We start from the raw sequence: 21,744 nt of genomic DNA on the forward strand, positions 1-21,744 counted from the left end.
TTGCTGTTGCATATTCTTCTGAGTCCTTTGCAGTAGAACACGGAATCATAGAATCCTATAATCCCTACAGTACAGAAGGAAGCCATTCAGCCAATCAAGTCTGTACCAACCACAAACCCACCCAAGCTCTTTCCCATAACCCCACATATTCACCTTGCTAATCTCTCTGACACAAGGGTCAATCTAACCTGCACATCTTTGGACTGTGGGAGGAAACCAGAACGCCTGGAGGAAACCCATGCAGACACGGGGAGAATGTGCAAGCTCCACACAGACAGTGACCTGAGGCTGGAATTGAACCTGGGTTCTTGCTGCTATGAGGCAGCAGTGCTAACCACTGTGCCGCCCATGTCTGTGATTGCTTTTATGTGAGCTGGCAAGCAAGCTATCATTTCTACCTGGCCTGGTTGAAGCACACCGATGCCTGACTAGATAACTTACCTAAGTCTGTAGTTATTTGTAGATAAAGGGCCGGTCATTTAAAACTGAGATGCGTAGAAATTCCTTCTCACAAAGGTGCACATGTATTTCTAGAACCTTTAAAAAATGTTCTTTTTAAAAAAAATCATGATTTCTGAAGTTTTCACAACCTCAGTGACATCATTATTGTTGCTGGCTTGACTGGAGCTGTCATTTTATTCCTGCTTCAGTGGCTTAAATGGGGTTGTTTGTGTTTACTCTGGGATTAGTTTTACAATCCTGCATTGTTAGGAGGACATCATGTGTTTTTGAACTGTTTTCAGTGGATGTAAGATTTCATTTTCTGTTTGGCTGTATTTAGAGTTGAAGTTTTAGAAGGGACAACAAGCTAAAAAGAAGTGTTTTCCCTCTCGTCCTGTTCTTTTGGAAATTCTGGTGGTTATCTGAAAGAAAGATCTTACCACCTTGCAGGAAAGATTCTGCAGTTGGTAACTTGACCAGAGAGTCTATCCCTGGGGTTCTGAGAAGCTGTTTTGTCTTCAACTTGTTCTGAGTGAATCCAGTGGGCTGCAGACTTCAACTAAAGGACTCAATTTCCAGTATCATGTGAGCATTAGTCTTTGCTGTGTTAAACTTGTTTAAAGGGTTTTACTTTTGGAAGGTTTTGGTTTTGATTGAAACACATTAAATATATTTGTTAAGCGGTTGGGGGGAGGTTTCTTTCGGGATATTTGTTAAGGGTTGTACATGATAATGGTTGTTCTGTTTCTTGTTTGTAATTAATAAAAGTTTTTGCTAATTTTCTTACTGTACATGTTAACTATATTCTTAAATAAGTTTTGTTTGATAAAAGCTCCCTAATGGGTAATTGGAATCATACCTGAAGTGAAACATATCATGCTTATCCTAACCAAATTCAAGATGCAAAACTTAAGATCCAGGTGTTCCCTAGTGCATTTTAGAGTTTCTGACCTGAACCTTAACACAGGATAACTGGTTACATGTGAAATTATTACATATAATGCCTAAGTATAAATATCCAATAAATCAGAATTAATATTATCTACTAAGAAGTTATATTTAATTCTTATTTAATTTATTTATTAGCCTTGTTAATATCCCACACGCTTGGGAACCAATATTTTGGAAACAATAAGCAATACTTATACTGGGTCAGCAGTAGGCCATTCAGCCTCCTCAAGTCTGTTCCATCATTCAGTTAGTACACAACAGACCAGTACACCCATCTTTTGTTCCATATCACTCAATATCTTTATCTAACAAAAATCTATTGATCACCATTTTGTTTATTTTAATTGATATATTACCCATAGTTTCTTAGCTAACGGGAGTTCCAGATTTCTACTTCCATTTATGTGAAAAAGTATTTCCTAATTTCACTCTTATACGGCTGAACTCATACTTCCCTAAATGAACTCTATCTGCTGTAGTTCATCCCACCTGCTTTTTCTATATCCCTTTGTAATCACCTTCTCCAATCCATATTATTACTGTGCTTCCTAACTCAATATCATTAGTAAACATGAATGTACAGCTCTCTAATTCTTCATCCAGTTCATGAATATATGGTGTAAAGGTGAGACCCCACTATTTGTTGCACTGGCATCTTTTTCCTTTTCCTCCACTGTGAAAACAGAAGCAATTTTTTTATTATCCATTATTGGCGTGTCTGCATCAATTTTTTAACATACCCCCTTTCTCTTTACCTTACTCTATCTCTAAATGTTTTCATAAAAAAACTTTGCTGTTATCTTTGACATTCCTTTCAAGTTAATTTTATGTATTCCCATTTTACATTCATTACTTCCTTTGTAAACTGCTTTTTTTTTAATGACTTTCAGAGTCTGTTGGATTTCCAGTTTTTGTGTATTTGTGTAAGCCATTTCTTTTAGCTTAATATTTGTTGACCTGGGTTTCTTAACTCCACAAATGGATCCTGTACCTTTTATGTGTAAGTGTTGGTTTCATATCATGCTAAATACTTCTTTGAATGCTTCCATTGTTTGTCTAGGTTTCCCCTCTAATCAGTTAAGCCCAATTTATCAATTTAAGCCAAATGTGATCATTTCTTCCTCAATACTTTGAAGTTTACCTTACTCAATTTTAAAATCTTTGCTTGTGATTCAGAGTTAATATCCAATTCAATCATATTATCATCACTATTTGAAAGACACTGCCTTGTCATTTAATTCTGGTTTGTTGTGCATTATAAAATCTAGTATGGCCTGATTCCTTGTTGGTTTTAAAGCATATTATTCGAGAAAACTGTCCTAGAAATTCATTACCTTTATTATTTGAGATATTTTGCTTCACCCAGTCTTGTGTGAAAATTAAAATATCCCATTATTGACCAATTTATTTTTGTTTCTCTCATCTCCATATGTATACGCTTCCTCCAATATTACAATGATATTGATTATCAGCATCTATGCTGTTCTTTAACTCTTGCCATACTTTCTCCACTGCTCAAACACCCTAACTGAAATCATCTTTATTCTACAGAATTAATTGTTTCTTTTATCTATATTGGGACTCTTGCTTCCTTGCGCAATCTTCCCGTCCTTTCTAGAGATCCTCTAGAATATTTAGCTCCCAATCATAATCCAGTCTCTACAATGGTTACTACATAATACCCTTTTAGCTGAATGTGCAACTAACACAGTTATTTTATTACCTTTGCCACTAAGGTGGGTGGCGAGAGTGGCAGAAGTAAAGTTTTCACCCCTGCTTGTTAGTCTATTTGCCTACAAACAATATATTTCAAAAAATTATGGAAATATTTCAACAAACATTACACAAATGGGTTATCACCCAAAGACGAAGTGTTTGGTGTTTGATGATTTTGCAAATCCAGATCATTGAATTTTTTAAAGGATGCACTAACACGGTGGGAGATTTAGTTAACCAAGTTTTGCTTAGGCTGTTGTGTTTGTTTTAACTAGAATATTGTTGATTGTTTCAGAATTTTGCAGCTTGTCTCAGCTGTTGTAGTACTTGCAACAGAGGGTAAAACAGAGTTTTTAGAACAGGTTGTTGGTTATCGATTGGCCTAAAGCCTCCTCAGTGAGATGGAAACTCTTAAGAAAAAGATATATTTTTTCAGTTTTTTAGTTTAGAGCATTGACCATGTATCAAAAAGCCTCAAGGAAAAAACTTTTTAATGGTAATAATGTTAGGTTAACAAAGTGTAGCAGAGATATTGCTCTACGGTGTGTCCTCTTCATGTGGTTATATTCTGCATTCAATCATCTGTCCAAATCTTAGACCACAAAAGTCCATGGGTTTCAATTCTAAGGAAACAGCGAACAGATTGAGACGCAATTGAGTCTCCGGCATTTGCCAGTGGTTTCCACCAGTTTTAAGATGGAAGGCTGGCTGAGCCATAGAAAATTCAAGATATTAATATCACAAAATCCCTTTATGGAGAATCTCTGGACCTTATTTTAACATTTTGATTCTAAGTGCTGGTGGACTTGAAACTGGGAGTGTTTCAGATCCAACTTTTAGACCTGTTCTCAGGTGCCCCATAAGTACACTGCCTGAAAAAATATCAGTGAGTCCGAATTGCCTTGCACAAGCCTGTGGGCGGGGCTTAACAAGCAGCTCCGATCGGCGCCTCCAACAGTGCATGCGCAGAAAAAAAATAATAGAAAGGTGCTCCCATGCCTCATCACTCCCAGGCTGGATAATGCCTCCCATGGCCCCCACAGACATTGCCCCACCCTCACAACATCACTGACCCCCTTATCCTCCCACTCCCCCAACCACCCAGACTGATTGTGGGCCCCTCTTCCCCTTTCCCCCCCCCCACTGATCTCAGGCAGAGTGGCAGCAGACCCCTCTTCCCCCCCCACTTCCCTAGGGACGCTCGGCATTTACCTCCTCATTAACTGGAGCGCCCGAATCGGACTTCTATGGAGCATGTCTGCTTCATGCCGATTCTGGATTGCTGAATGCAGTGGTAAAGGGGGAAGTGCCGATAAAGTTGGGCGTGCAGCCCATTAAGTCAACTTAAATGTATACAAACACAATTAAATTGCCGTCTTGCCTGTTTCGGATACGGACTTGATTGCGGCCATTTTCATGTCTTGGTAAAGGGGGAACCAGTGTGGAAGCACGCGTGGATCGCGCTACTCGCCTCACACCCAATTTTCCCTAGTTTTCATGCCCGAAAATGGACACAATGCAATGGTAAAATCGGGCCCACTTTCCCAAACTATTTTGCCAATCCACACAGTTTTGCAATGGCATCAAGGTAAGACTTTGCTAAGCTTCATGCAATTGAATTTTAATTTTTGAATTTGTGTCTTTCAGCATCTTTTTTTTTCTTATTTTAGCCTACTTGATCAGGTTAAGAGCCCTCATGTGAGAAAAGTGGTAGGCATTCTTCAAGTTGCAAAATCCAGGACATTGAAACATTGGAGAAAACTGGTAACTTTTCACCTTTTCAGACTGAGTTTCTGCAAAAAAAAGTTGTAAACGTTATAAACCTCAATTCTTTGTAGTAATTTTTAATTTTTAATTTTCCTTAGGACAGCAATATTACAGATGCAGCCAATGAAGCTAAAGATAATGTAAAGTATCTGTACACACTGGACAAATTCTTTGGGCCTCTTGCAAAGTGTACACCTGTAAGTTGAAAATTCTATTTAATCATACTCCATTGTTACATAGAGCCATAGGCAAGATCTTGACCCCCCCCCCCGGCCCCAAACAAACACACACACACACACACACACACACACACACACACACACACACACACACACACACACACACACACACACACACACACACAATGTGAAATCACCAGCAGGGACTCAAGATCTGGGAAAACCTGGAAATTGTGGGTCTCGCCAGCAAGATTGCAATTTCTAATCTTTGTCGTCCCTCATTGGCAACGTAATGAAGTTCACACCCATAATGGGCAAGAAGCTGATTACATTCATTTTACGAAGTTTAGATATAATTAAACCTCCCCCATTGCCACATCTTCCTTCCCATCACCAAATTTTTGTGAAACTGTTGTGGGGGTCTCCCCAGAGTCATAAAGGTCAGTATTGCCACGACCTAGAGAGATGGACATGGCCGGATATTGCCCTCGCAATAGCCTCTGCCAATCTGTCCTTGGGTGCAGTGCCGGGGTGGTTGCTAGGGGGAGCCTCACATGCAGAGATTTATTTATTTGTGGTGGTAGTGATCAGTAGATGTGTGAATGATGGGAATGCCATGATCAGGGGAATGGGGTCGATGCTGGTGATTATCGGGGAAGGGGGTTTAAAAAGGATGCCCCAATCTCAGTGGAACTGGCTCCTGGCTCTAAGAGACCCTATCTAGCCAGATTAAACATAAGAACATAAGAAATAGGAGCAGGAATAGGCCATCTAGCCCCTCGAGCCTGCCCCGCCATTCAATAAGATCATGGCTGATCTGTCGTGTCTCAGTTCCACATTCCCACCCTCTCCCCATAACCCTTAATCCCCTTGCCTATCAAAAACCTATCAACCCGTGTCTTAAAAATATTTAGCGAGGAAGCCTCCACCACTTCAACGGGCAGAGAATTCCAGAGATTCACCACCCTTTGAGTGAATGGATGGCAGAGATTGATGGCACAAACTCCGCCCAATCTTTCTTTGGCAGTTAATGTATCAAAATCCATAGAAAAAACAGGCCAGTGGAGCTGGAGAGTTCCAAACCCATTTCCTCACTATCTAACATGCACCAAGCGCCCTTTGTTTGTTTTATTATATTCTTTATTTCCCTCATCATCCAGGAGCCTGGTGTTGGTCCCCCGCCTTTCATCCTTTGTGGGAGGGATTTTCCGGCTGCTCTCACCCCAAAACTAGAAAATCCCAACCGAGGTCAACAGATCTTTGCATGGCTGCATTTGAAGTCTTGTGTACAATTCTGGTCACACTACTGGAAAGGGTGCATTGGAAAGGGTGCAGAAGAGATTTACCAGGAGGTTTCCTGGATTGGAGAATATGGATTATGAAGAAAGGTTGAACAAACTTGGATTGTTCTCATGGGAGCTTTGGAGGATGAGGGGCTACCTGATTAAGGTTAAAAGATTATGACAGGTTTGGATAGAGTGGAGAGTTAGACTCTTTTTCCCAGGGTTGGAGGGTCAATTATTCAGGGGCATAGGTTGAGAGTGAGAGGGGAGAAGTTTAAAGGAGATGTAAGGAGCAAATTTTTCACACAAAGGGTGGCGAATGTGTGGAACATGTTGCTGGAGAAGGTGGTGGAACTAGATTCTATAATAACATTCAAGAGGCATCTGGATAGATAATGAATAGGCAGGGTATAGAGGGATATGGACCACGTAGAAGCAAGAAAATATTAAATTAGAGAGGCAACTGGGTCAGCACAGACTTGTGGGCCAAAGGGTCTGTTCCTGTGCTGTACTGTTCTTTGAAATTCCTTTCCCTCCTTTCCCTTTATTCTGACATTTTAATTGATACTTGGTTAATTTAAGTCCCTTAGTATCATCACTTTATAGTTTTTATACATCTCTGTGATTTCCCTGCAGATTGTCTCCTCTGTATCTCTCTCACTATTTGGAGACCTGTAGTGTACCCCCATTATCATAATCGTATTTTTTTTTTCCCCAATTGTAATCAAATGGATTCTGTCTTTGCACCATCAAGGGCATTCATTTTCCCAACATGACAGTGCCTTCTCTAGTCAGTACTGCCCCACCACCTCCCTTTTTCCCTTCCCTATCTTTTCCAAAACTTTGCATCCTTCACTATTGGGCGTCCAGTCCTCATCATTTTCAAGCCATATTTCTATTATTGCCACAACATCATATTTTCACTTGGCTATTTGCATTTGTAACTCACCAACATTATTCACTGCATTTACACATATGCTGTGTGAAATGTGAAGAAAATACATGTTAATTATTCTTTACAATTGATTATTCTTTCAGGTCACCATGGTTGAACATATTCCCAACTTGATGAATAGCATTCGGATGATTCACAGCATCTCAAAGTATTACAACACATCCGAGCATATGACCTCCCTTTTTGTCAAGATTACCAATCAGATGATTACCACATGTAAGGGGTACCTTTGTCAGAATGTTGAGAAAATCTGGGACCACGACAGGTAACTGTGTTATTTACCTTTGCAGAGCACAGGTGTTTCTTACTGTACAATTTTGTTTTTTAAGCAAATTGGAATGTCAACAATGGGACTTTGAGAACTGTCACAATCAGATACGAAGTGAACCTCCTTCTGCTCTGCTGCAACATTGTTTAACCTAACCTCAGAAAATTACCTACTCATGCATCTGTCATTTCTAACAACAACCACCCTGTGGCCTTTACCAGAACTAGACTGTTTTTGCTCAAGAGCAGTGAGGAATTGTGACCCCATGCCCTAACCGAAAATTGGTTTCTTACTGCCAGATGTTATCGAATAACTAATGTATCCTGGGGCAGCAGATTCATTACATCCACTTTGAGTTCCTGAACTCATCCTCCTGGTGAGTTCAGAGGGGTTTGAATGCCCACATAAACTTCCAGATACAGATATTGCATATCTCAGGAAGGCCAGAAAGACTGATGATAAAAAGATCAGGTTTTGAAACATTACAAGAAAAGACTTAACAGAGGATAATTTAGGTATCTTAGGTTTAACATAGTGAAAATAAAATTTCCAATAAACACCATTTTTTAAAGTTCCCCATTTCTTACACATTGGAATTCATTTTGTTTCCAATGTGCATCCAAACTTATGCCTGCCTGTCATTTAAATTTCTAATTGAATTGACTGCAGACTCTTCTTCAAGATTTGTAAGGTCTGATATCAGAGGTTCAATGGTAATGAAGTATTTTTTATCCTATCAGTCAGAACCTAAATTTGATCTGAATGGTTTCTTCCAATACCCTCACCGTAGAACCATAGAAGCCCTACAGTGCAGAAGGAGGCCATTAGACCCATCGAGGCTGCACTGACTCTCCAAAAGAGCATCTTCATCCTTGCTCGCCTTCCCCCCCCCCCCCCCCCCCAAATTATAAGAACATAAGAAATAGGAGCAGGAGTAGGCCATCTAGCCCCTCGAGCCTGCCCCGCCATTCAATAAGATCATGGCTGATCTGTCGTGGCTCAGTTCCACATTCCTGCCCTCTCCCCATAACCCTTAATCCCCTCTCTTATCAAAAACCCATCAACCCGCGTCTTAAAAATATTTAGAGAGGTAGCCTCCACCACTTCAACGGGCAGAGAATTCCAGAGATTCACCACCCTTTGAGTGAAGAAGTTCCTCCTCAACTCTGTTCTAAACCACCCCCACTTTATCTTGAGGCTGTGCCCCCTAGTCCTACTGTCCTTTCTGAGCGGGAAGAGCCTCTCCACCTCTATCCTATCCATCCCATTCATCGTCTTATACGTCTCAATGAGATCTCCCCTCGTTCTTCTAAACTCTGAGTACAAGCCTAATTTATTCAGCCTCTCCTCATAGCTCAACCCCCTCAACTCCAGCATCAGCCTAGTAAACCTCCTCTGCACTCCCTCCAAGGCCAAAATATCCTTGCGTAAGTACGGCGCCCAAAACTGCACACAGTACTCCAGCTGCGGCCTCACCAATGCCCTATACAGCTGCAGCAAGACCTCCCTACTTTTATATTCAATCCCCCTCGCGATGAAGGCCAGCATCCCATTCGCCTTCCTGACCACCTGCTGCACCTGCAAGCTGGGTTTTTGCGACTCATGCACAAGGACCCCAAGGTCCCTCTGCACCGTCGCCTGCTGCAGTTTTTCTCCACGTAAGTGATAATCCTTCCTACCGTTATTCCTACCAAAGTGGACCACCTCGCACTTGCCAACATTAAATTCCATTTGCCATTTCCTGGCCCATTCGCCCAGCCTATCTAGATCCTTCTGTAGACTCTCCCCACCCTCCGCACAATTTGCCTTTCCACCAATTTTGGTGTCATCAATAAATTTCGACACCCTACACTCGGTTCCCTCCTCCAGATCATCTATATAAATGGTAAATAGCTAAGGCCCCAGCACCGACTCCTGGGGCACTCCACTAGTCACCATCCGCCAATCCAAATAGCACTCATTGACCCCCACTCTCTGCCTCCTATTTGACAACCAGTCCTCTATCCACGCTAACACCCTACCCCCAACTCCATGCCCCCTGACCTTCTGCAATAAGCTCTTGTGAGGTACCTTGTCAAACGCCTTCTGAAAATCAAGAAAGACCACATCCACCGGCTCTCCTCTATCCACCGCCCTAGACACATCCTCATAGAACTCCAGTAAATTTGTCAGACACGACTTCCCTTTAACGAAACCGTGCTGCGTCTGCTCTATCAAGCAGTTCCCCTCAAGATGCCTCGCTATTACCTCCTTGATGACGGATTCTAACATTTTACCTACAACAGACGTTAAACTAACAGGCCTATAATTCCCCGCCTTTTGCCTGGCACCCTTCTTAAACAACGGCGTAACATTAGCCGTTTTCCAATCTTCCGGCACTTCCCCGGAATCCAGCGACGTCTGGAAAATAACCACCAAGGCATCCACTATCACCTCTGCCATTTCTTTCAGGACCCTCGGATGCATTCCATCCGGTCCTGGGGACTTGTCCACAATCAGCCCCTCCAGTCTGTCGAGCACCACCTCTCTAGTAACAGTAATGTCATCGAGACCCTCCGGTCCTACCACCTTTCCATCTCTAACATCTGGCAAATTATTCACGTCCTCCTCCGTGAAGACCGAAACAAAAAAGTTATTCAAGACCTCAGCCATTTCCCCATCCCCTACCACTGAGTCCCCCTTCTCATCCTCTAAGGGACTAACGTTCACCCTAGCCAGCCTCTTCCTTTTTATATATTTATAAGAACTCTTGCTATCCTTTTTTATATTAAGCGCTAGCCCAGCTTCATAGTTTCTCCTACCCTTCTTTATCAACTTCTTTGTCAATCTTTGTTGACATTTAAACCTCTCCCAATCCCCTTCTTGCCCACTACTCTTAGCTACTCTAAACGCCTCCGCTTTTAATTTAACACTTTCCTTCACCTCCTTTGTTATCCACAGCTGATTACCTCTCCTCCTACGGTCCTTTTTGACCATCGGAATAAATTTCTGCTGAGCACCAAGAAAGATCTCCTTAAAGATCCTCCACTGCTCCTCAGCAGACCTACCTTCCAATGCGCTCCCCCAGTCCACATTCGCCAATTCTTCTCTCATCCTACCGTACTCCCCTCTGTTATATAGCTGGCAGCATAATAATGAGGTTGGATGTGGGAATAATGCATTGTAAATGAAATGCATCATTTGTAGCTTTCTCTGTGCTGAATTTCAGAGTCATTAGTGAAGCCACTGGAAACAATCACAGACTTCTCACCTATGAATGAAGCATTTCAGTTTATTTTCGGTTTGATATTGGCTCTTACAATTCAAAACATGAAAAGTGAAAATGTCAGCTGCACTCAGAAACCATATCCTAGCCCATCTGTGGAAACTAATATAGACAGAAATCAAACTTTACAATCGAAGCGTGAACATACACTAATTTGTCCGGTTATATAAAATAAAAACAGAAATTTCTGGAAATACTCAGCAGCTCTGGTACGTATGTGGAGAAAGAGATCAAGCTAATGAAGTTGTATTCAATAGCTTCCAGTCCCACCAGCAAGGCCATCACATCTGGTCCTGTTGGTTAGAATCAGCTGTAATCCTTGCCAGTGAGGACCTCCACCAGCGAGCTTGCAAAGCTACGTGCCCTGAGGCTACTTTGTCCCAGATTTACCAATATCATTAAAATAAGCTTATTGATATTTAAGTCAGCCTCATGCCCTTCTCGGGACGAGGCGGATTATGTTGGCAGAATATTGGGAAAGGTGAAAAATCGAACTTGCTCATATTTCTCACCTCGCTACGCTACCTGATTAGTGCAGAGAGTGGCAAAACCCCAGATGTATTGAAAAGATCATAACTGATCATTTTAAATATTTGTAACCTATATTTCAGAATTTTAAACATTTCTCAAATATTTGAACTGCAATTCCAATCAGAAGTTTTCAGATCAAACTAAAGTTTGTTCTAAAAACATGGACATATTGGTTATTGGATGAATTGGAATGAGTTATTTGGGGCAAATTAATAATCATAACTGACACACTTCTATAAACACAAAAAAAAACAGTTACTTGTTTCTTGTTCATTTCAGACAGGAATTGCTGAAGAAACTTAAAGACTGTACTCAGTTGAATGCTGAGTATCAAAAACACTTTCAACGAATCAAACAGAAGCTTCGTGAAAATCCAAAGGAGAGACAATTTGAATTTAGGTAATAGTACTTTTACCCAACTTTATTTTAAACCTAATTTTGCTTCTCCCTCCACTTTGCAATTGGTTCTGGTTTAAAACTTCTGCATCACACACACACACACACACACACACACACACACAATCAATCCTTTGGGGTAGGATTTTCCAGTCCTTCCCGGCAGTGAGATTGTCCCGTGTCACTGAAGTTGACTTCCATCATGGATTCCCTGGTGATGGAAATGACAAGCCGTGCAAATTGCCAATGACTTCGACAGGACTGCATGACCCTCTGGCAGCTAGTGGTGAACCACCTTCGCTGGAGGGGCTGGAAAATCCTGGCCTGGTCTGGAAAATATGAGGTTAGGCACTCTTGGCATATACCAGTGTTATGTCAGGCTAAACAGTTGGAAGCATATTTAAGCACCCATCATCTATTTTAATGTATAGAATGTTCTGGTACATGGCCTACGTTTTCTGGAAGTTTCACTGCATGCTGTTTGTGACACTATTCTGTTTGTAAATCTTTAAACGATACTTTGAGTTGGGCAGGCAATAGCTTAGTAGTATTATTGCTAAACTATTAATCGGGAAACTCAACTAATGTTCTGGAGGTCCGGGTTCAAAATCCCACTACAGTAGATGGTGGAATTTGAATTCAATAAAAAAAATCTGGAATTAAGAATCTATTGATGACCATGAAACCATTGTCGATTATTGGAAAAACCCATCTGGTTCACCAATGTCTTTAGGCAAGGAAATCTGCCATCCTTACTTGGTCTGGCCTACATGTGACTCCAGAGCCACAGCAATGTGGTTGATTCTTAACTGTCCTCTGAGCGAGGGCAACTAGGGATGGATAATAAATGCTGACCAGCTAGTGCGTCCATACATTCATGCCCCATGAATGAATTAAAAAAAATCAACATTTGAAAGGTATGTGAGACTTATCAAATTCCAATCAATCAATCAGAATATGAGTGCAATGAATATGAATGCTGCGTTTTTAATCTGAGTTTAGGACAGAATACAGAGCCAGAAAGGATGGGTTCTAAGTTTTTTGCAAAGGCCTGTACAACACCAGAGCTGGATTTCTCCATGCTCACCAAGAGAAGAGGCTGTCGGGCAGCCAGCCACTGTGCTAGGCTGCATGCTCCAACATTAAAAATAAGAGGGCATCATGGAATTTATAGGGCACCTACTTCCACAGCAGTGGGTGCGGGCAAATCGTGAATCGCAACACCACTCCCAAAATGAGTGAACCAATTGTGAACCCTTAATATTTGCTTTTGCATCAGTAGCTGTTTTATATTGAAACCGGTGCAAAGCTTAAACAAAGGGAAGTCAATTCCTTGTTTGCAGTAATTTATAAAATGCTGTAACAAAATACACTTCATTTTTGCCCACAGTGAATTATTTACTGTATCATGGGAATTGTTTCTGAAGCTGCAGTTTGGTATACTGAAGGCATTAATGAGCGTGTGTGTAGCGTGTTCCTGTGGATCACAGAGTAGTTACGTTATGGTAGCATTTATTGAACGTTGTGTAATTAGTGTCATTTTGACCAGAAGTATCTCTGGTAGCTGTGTGGACAGGTGTTAATTTCCTGCACTGATCGGTTGATCATAGTGGTTGGAAGCAGATCACTAGATTTCTTGGAAATTTGTTACACTGTTCAATTTTAAAATTCCGTGTGATTGTTATCCAACTGACCTTGTTACAGTAAATGGTTTTATTGACAGCAATGCTTGAGGCGAAGCTGGCAATTGGCTCTGAGAGTAAAGGGCCATGATTTGGACAGCTTTGATGGACAGCTTGATTTGATTTGATTTATTATTGTCACATAGAATCATAGAATCCTTACAGTGCAGAAGGAGGCCATTTGGCCCATCAAGTCTGCACCGACCACAATGTCGCCCTTAATTCCACATAATTAACCTGCTATCCCCCCTCACACTGTAGGGCAATTTACCATGGCTAATCAACCTAACCTGCCCATCTTTGGTCTGTGGGAGGAAACATGAGCACGCAGAGGAAACCCATGCAGACATGAGAATATGCAGACTCCACACAGACAGACACCCGATGCTGGAGTTGTACCCAGGTCCCTGGCACTGTGAGGCAGCACTGCTAACCACTGGTATACAATGAAAAGTATTGTTTCTTGCATGCTATACAGAAAAAGCCTACCATACACAGAGAAGGAAAGGAGAGAGTGGAGAATGTATTGTTACAGTCATAGCTAGGGTGTAGAGAAAGGTCAACTTGGTAACTAGTAGCTTCCAATTGCGGGTTTATATTGCACTGCAAAACTCAACTCAAACGTCTGTCTGAAGCCTGAAGAGATACAAGACTAGCTGAAGAACTCCATGGTAAAAAGTGGCTGCATTAACTCTAAAAGTATCAAGAGTCATCTGAGACTTGAGATTTAATGGAGGAAAAGTTTAATTATAAAACCTACTGTGTATATGGACTGAATATTGCTCAGTAACCACTTTAAGTTTCAGGATGTTTGTCCAATGGTTTCTAACCTGAATCATGGTCTGAGGTTAGTACTGGTCTTGCTCCTAGCATAGACATGAGGTCAGGTTAACTGGGGCAAGGAGTGTTTGAGGGTCTGGCTTGGTGAAGCCTGGGCCATTTTAATTCCTGAGGCTTATTTAAATAACTTAGGCCCAACCCCCATCGAACCCAGCATTAATGATTAGTAATGGCAGAGTGAGTGATTGTGGAAGGAGATCACTGCTGGAGATCAAAGGAAATGTTCCTAAGCAAGATAAAGAAGATGGGGACTAAGGTGATCATTGGAACCTGGGGAAGGGAAAACTCAAGAACTCCTGGTGGGGCTGAAAGGAGTGCTATTGTCCTCCTTGCCATTTTCAATGAAACCTTCACATGTTGGAGCAAGGGAGTTGCTCTTGCTAAAACATACCTGACCATAAGACCATGAGACATAGGAGCAGAATTAGGCCACTCAGCCCATGGGGTCTGCTCTGCCATTCGATCATGGCTGATATTTTTCTCATCTCCATTCTCCTGCCTTTTCCCTATAACCCCTGATCCCCTTATTAATCAAGAACCTATCCATCTCTGACTTAAAGAACTCAATGACCTGGCCTCCACAGCCTTCTGTGGTAAAGAGTTCCACAAATTCACCACTCTCTGGCTGAAGAAATTCCTCCTCATCTCTGTTTTAAACGATTGTCCCTTTAGCGTGAAGTTGTGCCCTCCAGTTCTAGTTTTTCCTACTAGTGGAAACATCCTCTCCATGTCCATCTATCCAGGCCTCGCAATATCCTGTAAGTTTCAATAAGATTCCCTCCTCATCCTTCTAAACTCCAACGAGTACAAACCCAGAGTCTTCAACCATTCCCCATACGACAAGCTCTTCATTCCAGGGATCATTCTTGTGAACCTCCTGTGGACCCTTTCCAAGTCATGATGTGGAGATGCCGGCGTTGGACTGGGATAAATTGGTTGGACTTTAACCTGGTGTTGTGAGACTTCTTGCTGTGATTCTTTCCAAAGCCAGCACATCCTTCCTTACATATGGGGCCCAAAATTGCTCACAGTTCTCCAAATGGGGTCTGACCACAGCCTTATACAGCCTCAGAAGTACATCCCTGTTCTTGTATTCTAGCCCTCTCAACATGAATGCTAACATTGCATTTGTCTTCCTAACTGCTGACTGAACTCGCACATTAACCTTAAGAGAGTCTTGAACAATGACTCCCAAGTCTCTTTGTGTTTCTGATTTCCTAAGCATTTTCCCATTTAGAAAATAGTCTATGTCTCCGTTCCTCCTTCCAAAGTGCATAACCTCACACTTTTCCACATTGTATTCCATCTGCCACTTCTTTGCCCACTCTTCTAACCTGTCCAAGTCCTTCTGCAGCTCCCCTGCTTCCTCAATACTACCTGTCTTATACATATCTTTGTATCATCTGCAAACTTAGCAACAGTGTCTTCAGGTCCTTCCTCCAAATTGTCAATGTATATTGTGAAAAGTTGTGGTCCCAGCTCTGACCCCTGAGGTACGCCACTAGTCATTGACTGCCATCCTGAAAATGACCCCTTTATCCCCATTCTCTCTTCTGCCAGTCAGCCAATCCTCTATTCATGCCAGGATCTTACCCTTAACACCATGAGCACTTAACTTGTTTAACAATCTCCAATGCGTCACCTTGTCAATGGCCTTTTGGAAATCTAAATAATTACGTCCCTTGGTTCTCCTGACAAAAGCTACGGAGTGAATAAGGTGAGTGCTAAACATTTGATAATGCAGGCTCATTTTCTTGTCAGGCATAAGAGGTGGAGTGAGTTTTAAAATTGGCCCTAAAGAGATCACAATATATATTTCAATAATCTAGAGTTTAGTAACAGGTTACTAGCCTGTCCTCAGAGGCTTATCGCTTGAGGAGCACCAGTCCACACCAAGCATGGCTGACCACAAGTCTCTCCCATTCTTACCACCTACCATTGGCATGTTGAAAGGATTTTGCAGGTTGACACTCAACCTGTTGGTCACATTATGAACATACACTCCTTGCCCATTAAGTCCTGGAGTGGGACATTTCTAATTCAGATTTACAGATGCTACACAATATGCCACAAGACTGGCATTACTATAAATAATAAATTAATTTTATGGACATCAGCAATCTATTGAGCAAGATTTTCCTCCCCCTCTCCCATGGCATAGATCATATGGGCCGCTGAGCCCTGCCATTCTGTGAGATCATAGTTCATCTTTAAATAAATTTAACTTTCCTATCTGTTTCTGATTTCACTTGTTTTACTTGGTGTCCAATATCTATTGATCTCTGCCTGGAATAATATCAATGATGGAACATCCCCCTTAGAGAATTTTAAAGATGCACAACCCTCTGAGTGAATAAATTCCTCCTTTTCTCCAAACTTAAACAATCAAACCCTTGGTTCTCCAGCCAGGGGAGATAACCATCTGTGTTTAGGCTTTCAAAGCCCTCTCAGGATCGCATAGATTTCTAGAAGATCACTTCTCATTCTTCAGAACTCCAGCATGTATGGGTGCAAAATACTCAAACTTTCATCATAGGGCAATTCTGTCACCCCAGCGATCAATCTGGTGAACCTTCACTGCACTGCCTTCAAAGGAAGTCTAATCAATTCTTTCTTGGATAAGGGGAACAAAACTGTGCATTGTGTTCCAGTATTCCAGCAAAGCCCTGTACAATTGTAGCAGGACTTCATTATCCCTGTATTCCAATTCCTTTGCAATAAAGGCCAACGTCTGATTTCCAAATCATTTTATTTGGGCATTGGAATTGGCAAACAGTAAGGAAAATGGCCTCAGAAATCTCTGTTGTAGCGTATCTATTTTTAGAGAGGGATATTTAGCTCCACGGTCTGTACTAGCCAGAAATTGTTCTTGTAAGGGGTTGAAATTTGTCAAATTGACAGATGGAAGGAGTCGGGAGAGGAAGATGTGTCCCTTTTTGACCGCAGAGGCTTAATAAGTCTGATGCATTATTTTAAAGTTCAAATTATTTCTTGATTTATCAAATAATCTTAAGAAAAATAAATTGTTGGTACAGAATCCCTGTCAGCAAGTGAGAAGTTTAGTAGAATTTTTAAAAAGCCAGTCATGATGGAGACACTGGTGTGGGGGTGGGGATGTGGGAGTGGGGGATGGGGGGGTGGGGTTGGGTGTGGGAAGTGGAATTTGGGACTTCAGACGTCAGGGGGGACAGGCTTTGTTCCATCTGCAAACAGACCCAGATATTCCTGCTGCTTGCTACTTCAACACACCACCCTGCTCTTCCATCCACATGTCTGTTCCTGGCCTTTTGCAATGTTCTAGCGAACCCCAATGCAAACTGGAGGAACAGCACCTCATCTTCTGTTTGGCACTTCATAGCCATGCAGACTGAACATTGAGTTCAACAACTTCAGAGCATGAACTCTTTCCTCCATTTACCCCCAATTTAATTCAATTTATTCCATTCTGTTTCTTCTTTTCATCTCATTCATCCATTTTTCCCTTCTATTTTTCCACTTCTCCATTCCTGCTCTCCTTCTTGCCCCATCCTCCTCCTCTCAGGGCAACTTCCTTAACCATCTGTACTTCTGTTCTGCCATTTACACATAGTGATCACTTAATGGACATTTTTAGCATCTCTCTCAGCCTTCATCATCCTCATTTACATTTCCTTTGTCCAATTACAGCTACCCACCACCTTTTTCTGATTATTCTGAACGTTTTCTGATTCTCTTTGCTTTTAGCTCTGATGAAGGATCATCCCAAATCGAAACATTGGCACTTGTCTCTCTCAATCTCTCTCTGCAGATGCTGTCAGACCTGTTGAGATTTTCCAGCACTTTCTGTTTTTGTTTCAGATTCCAGCATCTGCAGTATTTTGCTTGTAGCCAGTTGTGAGGCTGACCCATCACCATAAAGCTTTAGATTATTCAAAGTTTTCTTTGTATGTAATTTAGCTCGACTGTTAAACATTATACAAAATATTATCAGGTGTTTTTGTTTGTCACTTGTGGGGAATAGAAGAACACATCCTGATGCATTCCGATTGAGGTTTGATGACAGCGCTGGGAGGAAAAATATATTATCATAATTTGAAATAGGGACAAAAACTATAGTAGTAACAAATTTAAAAAATACAGATGATGCTTCGCTGTCAGGTTTAATGAATGATTTGACTTGACTACCACACACATTACTCTAAGGAAGGCGATTTGTGTCCAATATTGTTTGTTGTATAGAAATTTTTCTCCATGTCCTGATTCTGCATTAATCGATGGGAATATTATACTTGACTCTAGTTAAATTTAATTTTTTTTCTGGTGTGAATAGTAGAATATGACATGACTGTGTTCTCTGGAAAGGAAATGCTGTATTGAGAAACATTTTTACCAGAAGAGGGGGCACTTGGTACATGAACAGCTCACAATTTTAGACACTGCAATGTGTTCATACACCCAGCGGAACAAGGAACTTGTTTAAAATAAGCAAAGTACTGCGGATGTTGGAATGTAAATAGAGGACGCTGGAAAATCTCAGCAGGTCTGCCAACGTCTATCAGGAGAAAAACAGAGTTAATGGGTGGAAATATCTGGCTGCGCTTACCCAAAGACCAGAAAATCCTGCCCGAGGTCAACGGACCTTTTGAATGGTCCATTCACACCACACCCACCGCCGCACCCTCACCTCACACCAACCCACCCCACCCACCAACCCGCTACGATTCCTGTGGTGGGCAGGACAGGAAAATTCCAGCCAATGTCTCCAGTCCACAGACTCTTCATCAGAGCAACAAACATATCTAATTAGCTTTTAATTCAGCATAAAATAGTTAAAGCAAAGAACTCAGCTGTAGGACTAATGTTTGTGGCTCATTATATTCAAATACGTACATCATGTGTTTACTGGAATTTTCAAAAATTGCTTTAAAATAAGAAATTCTTATTCAAGAAAAATCCAATCTTCTATGTATTTTGAAATAAGGCACGAACATTGAATGAGAAATCATGCAACTGCATAAAAGAAATCCTTGCTCAACATGAAAGAGATGTTAATTAAATTTGAAAGCTGAAATCAAATGGTAAAGATGGCCAACACCTTTACAGATATTGCTGAGCAGTACGCAAAAGTACATCAATATGAAGTACCATCTACCTTTCAGTGATAAGGAACTTGTTAGCATTCATATAACAGCAGAGTCACTGAGCATGTCATATTGGTATTTAGAATGCAGAGACACAGCAAGCAAAGGCTTTGGGACCTGCCTTCCTTTAGCCAAACACACTCATACTGCTCCTTTATATTAAACCATGTCTCTGAATCTTGCCATTGTCAATGAAAATAACATTTACAAATTGCATTCCTCCAGTTTTGTTGCTTTTGCTCAACAACAGACAATTATCCTTGGAGGCAGTGGGATGTACCGGTACTTTCAATTCCTTTTAGTTTTTAAACCCCACTTTAGGATGGCGTCACAGTATGCATAAAAATGAATATGGCTCTCAATTGCAAAATATATTAATATTTTTGGCAGAACTACATTTTTGGCAATGTATTTTCAAATAAAAAATACATTGGTGTCTTTTGATCCTAGAATATTGTTAAATAAGAGATTTTTTTTTCATTACAATACACCCATAGGGACACAAAGGTTTACTCACAATCGATTCTTAGAGCTAGGATGAATTATAACTGATGGCCTGGGCCTTGGTATGAATTGATGAGAAGGGGAAGGTGGACCGGAAATAAGTACTGCAGAAACTACCTTCAGCCATCCCCTCCTGACCTGCTTCAGTCATTCTTATAAGATCCCCACTCAATAGTGCAGCCATGCTACTGGGAGAAGGACAAAAGGTCAGTGATGTAGCCACTGCTAAAGCCAGCAGGAAGAGACACTTGCTAGCAAGTAGAAAGGAAGATCTTGAGTCATCCCATTGTTCAGTATTGACCCCCTGCAGGTTTTCCTCCAAGCTAAGTCTGGTTGGAGGTTATGATGTGGTCAGCAACCGTGTGGTTAACTAGGGAACTGGACCACAATGCTGCAAATGGGTCAACAACATTCTAAGCTTTTGTTTTATTTGTTCATGGAATGTGGATGTTGCTGGCAATATCAGCATTTACTCTCCATTCTTAATTGCCCTTGAGAAAGTGTTGGTGAGCTGTCTTTTGAACTGCTGCAGTCCATATGATGTAAGTACATTCACAGTGTTGTTAGGGAGGGAGTTACTGCATTTTGACTTCATGACAGTGAAGGAACAGTCACATATTTCCAAGTCAGAATGGCGAGTGCTCCACAAGGTGAATGTCGCATCTCAGTTCCTTTTGGGGCCAGGAAACGTCCTTGTGTGTTTCCATGAAATGAGGGTCGACCATAATAAGTGGGCTAGGGATGACTCTACTAAATCCCCATTGGCCAAGGTTATCTCTTTCTACAGCACCAAGATGTGCAAAGCAGAGCAGACTAAAATCTGGTGGACCCTCTCTGGGGTTTATTGAAGTGCCTCATTGGAATGATCCAAACTTCTTAACCTCATCTTCAGGAGACCTATAGTTTGCTCAATGGGGGCTCAGGTTGCCATGTGACTACTATTGTATTTCTCCTTTGCTTCCTTGCTAGGGTTTGCCACCAGATTCAGTAACCATCTGTTTAACGGTTAGCCTTTCTTGCTAAGAATTCCAGCTTGAAAATGCATAGGGGGAGTCAAAGGCTAAGGCCACTGGTAGATCCTATTTAGGTGGCTGCTCCCATGGAGCTGTGCACATAACTGCAGGGTCCATTGGTGCTGATTGCAGACCATTTGCATGTAGAGGGAATGGAATCCCTTCCTTTTAATGAAGGCTGCTGGCTGGCCAATGGGAGCCATAGTGGCCATGTGCATGCCATCTATTACACCTTGCTCCTGTGGGAATCCAGTGATGGCCCTGAATCTTTTGGCTCTCTCAGAGTGATTGTGTGATTAATGTGGTAATGGATATATTGGCTGGCCTCACGAAGAAGGTATTGGACACCACTTGGATGAAATGGTATGCCACTGACATCTCCAGTGGGGTCCAGGAATGAACCTGATACATAGAAAATAGAGACCATGGTGACAACACTGACAATGAATAACCAGCAATGTCAGTGTGGCTCAACTTGTCAATTATCATAGCACAAAGATCGGCAGCCTCTCAGGTGAGGTACAGTGTCACCCTGACATCTGGAGATAGCTCATCCTTTTTCTGTCTCCCCTGTCTCAAAATGGTGCCTGCTTGGAGTCTTGTCTGATGATTCCCTACCTGTCCTTACAAGTGCAGGAGATTGCTGCTCTTTGGATCCCTATGCTTGTATCTCCCTCCATCTTAGCTACTCCTCTTTGCTGAAGGACTCACCTCCTGAGCAGGCATTGCCCCTGGCAGGTGGGCCCTGCTGATCTGAAGAGCTGCTTTACCAGATGCTTCCTGTAAATACCCAAGCCTAAAGCACTTGGAGCTCTCCCAATGCAGCCAGTTTT

General features: G+C 41.7%; 1 protein-coding gene across 1 annotated transcript in view; it reads left to right on the forward strand.

Annotated features, from left to right (window-relative positions):
- dnah5l (dynein, axonemal, heavy chain 5 like) overlaps positions 1–21,744 on the forward strand; it is a 326,877-nt gene that overhangs the window by 36,536 nt on the left and 268,597 nt on the right. Inside the window, exons 10-13 of the mRNA XM_080217022.1 lie at positions 4,779–4,872; positions 4,974–5,072; positions 7,376–7,557; positions 11,636–11,755. Of these exons, the coding sequence (XP_080073148.1) occupies positions 4,779–4,872; positions 4,974–5,072; positions 7,376–7,557; positions 11,636–11,755 (495 nt within the window). The remainder of the gene's footprint in view (positions 1–4,778; positions 4,873–4,973; positions 5,073–7,375; positions 7,558–11,635; positions 11,756–21,744) is intronic.

This window comes from Carcharhinus amblyrhynchos, chromosome 2, assembly GCF_965287045.1.
Source record: "Carcharhinus amblyrhynchos chromosome 2, sCarAmb.v2.hapA, whole genome shotgun sequence".
Classification (NCBI taxonomy): Eukaryota; Metazoa; Chordata; class Chondrichthyes; order Carcharhiniformes; family Carcharhinidae; genus Carcharhinus; species Carcharhinus amblyrhynchos.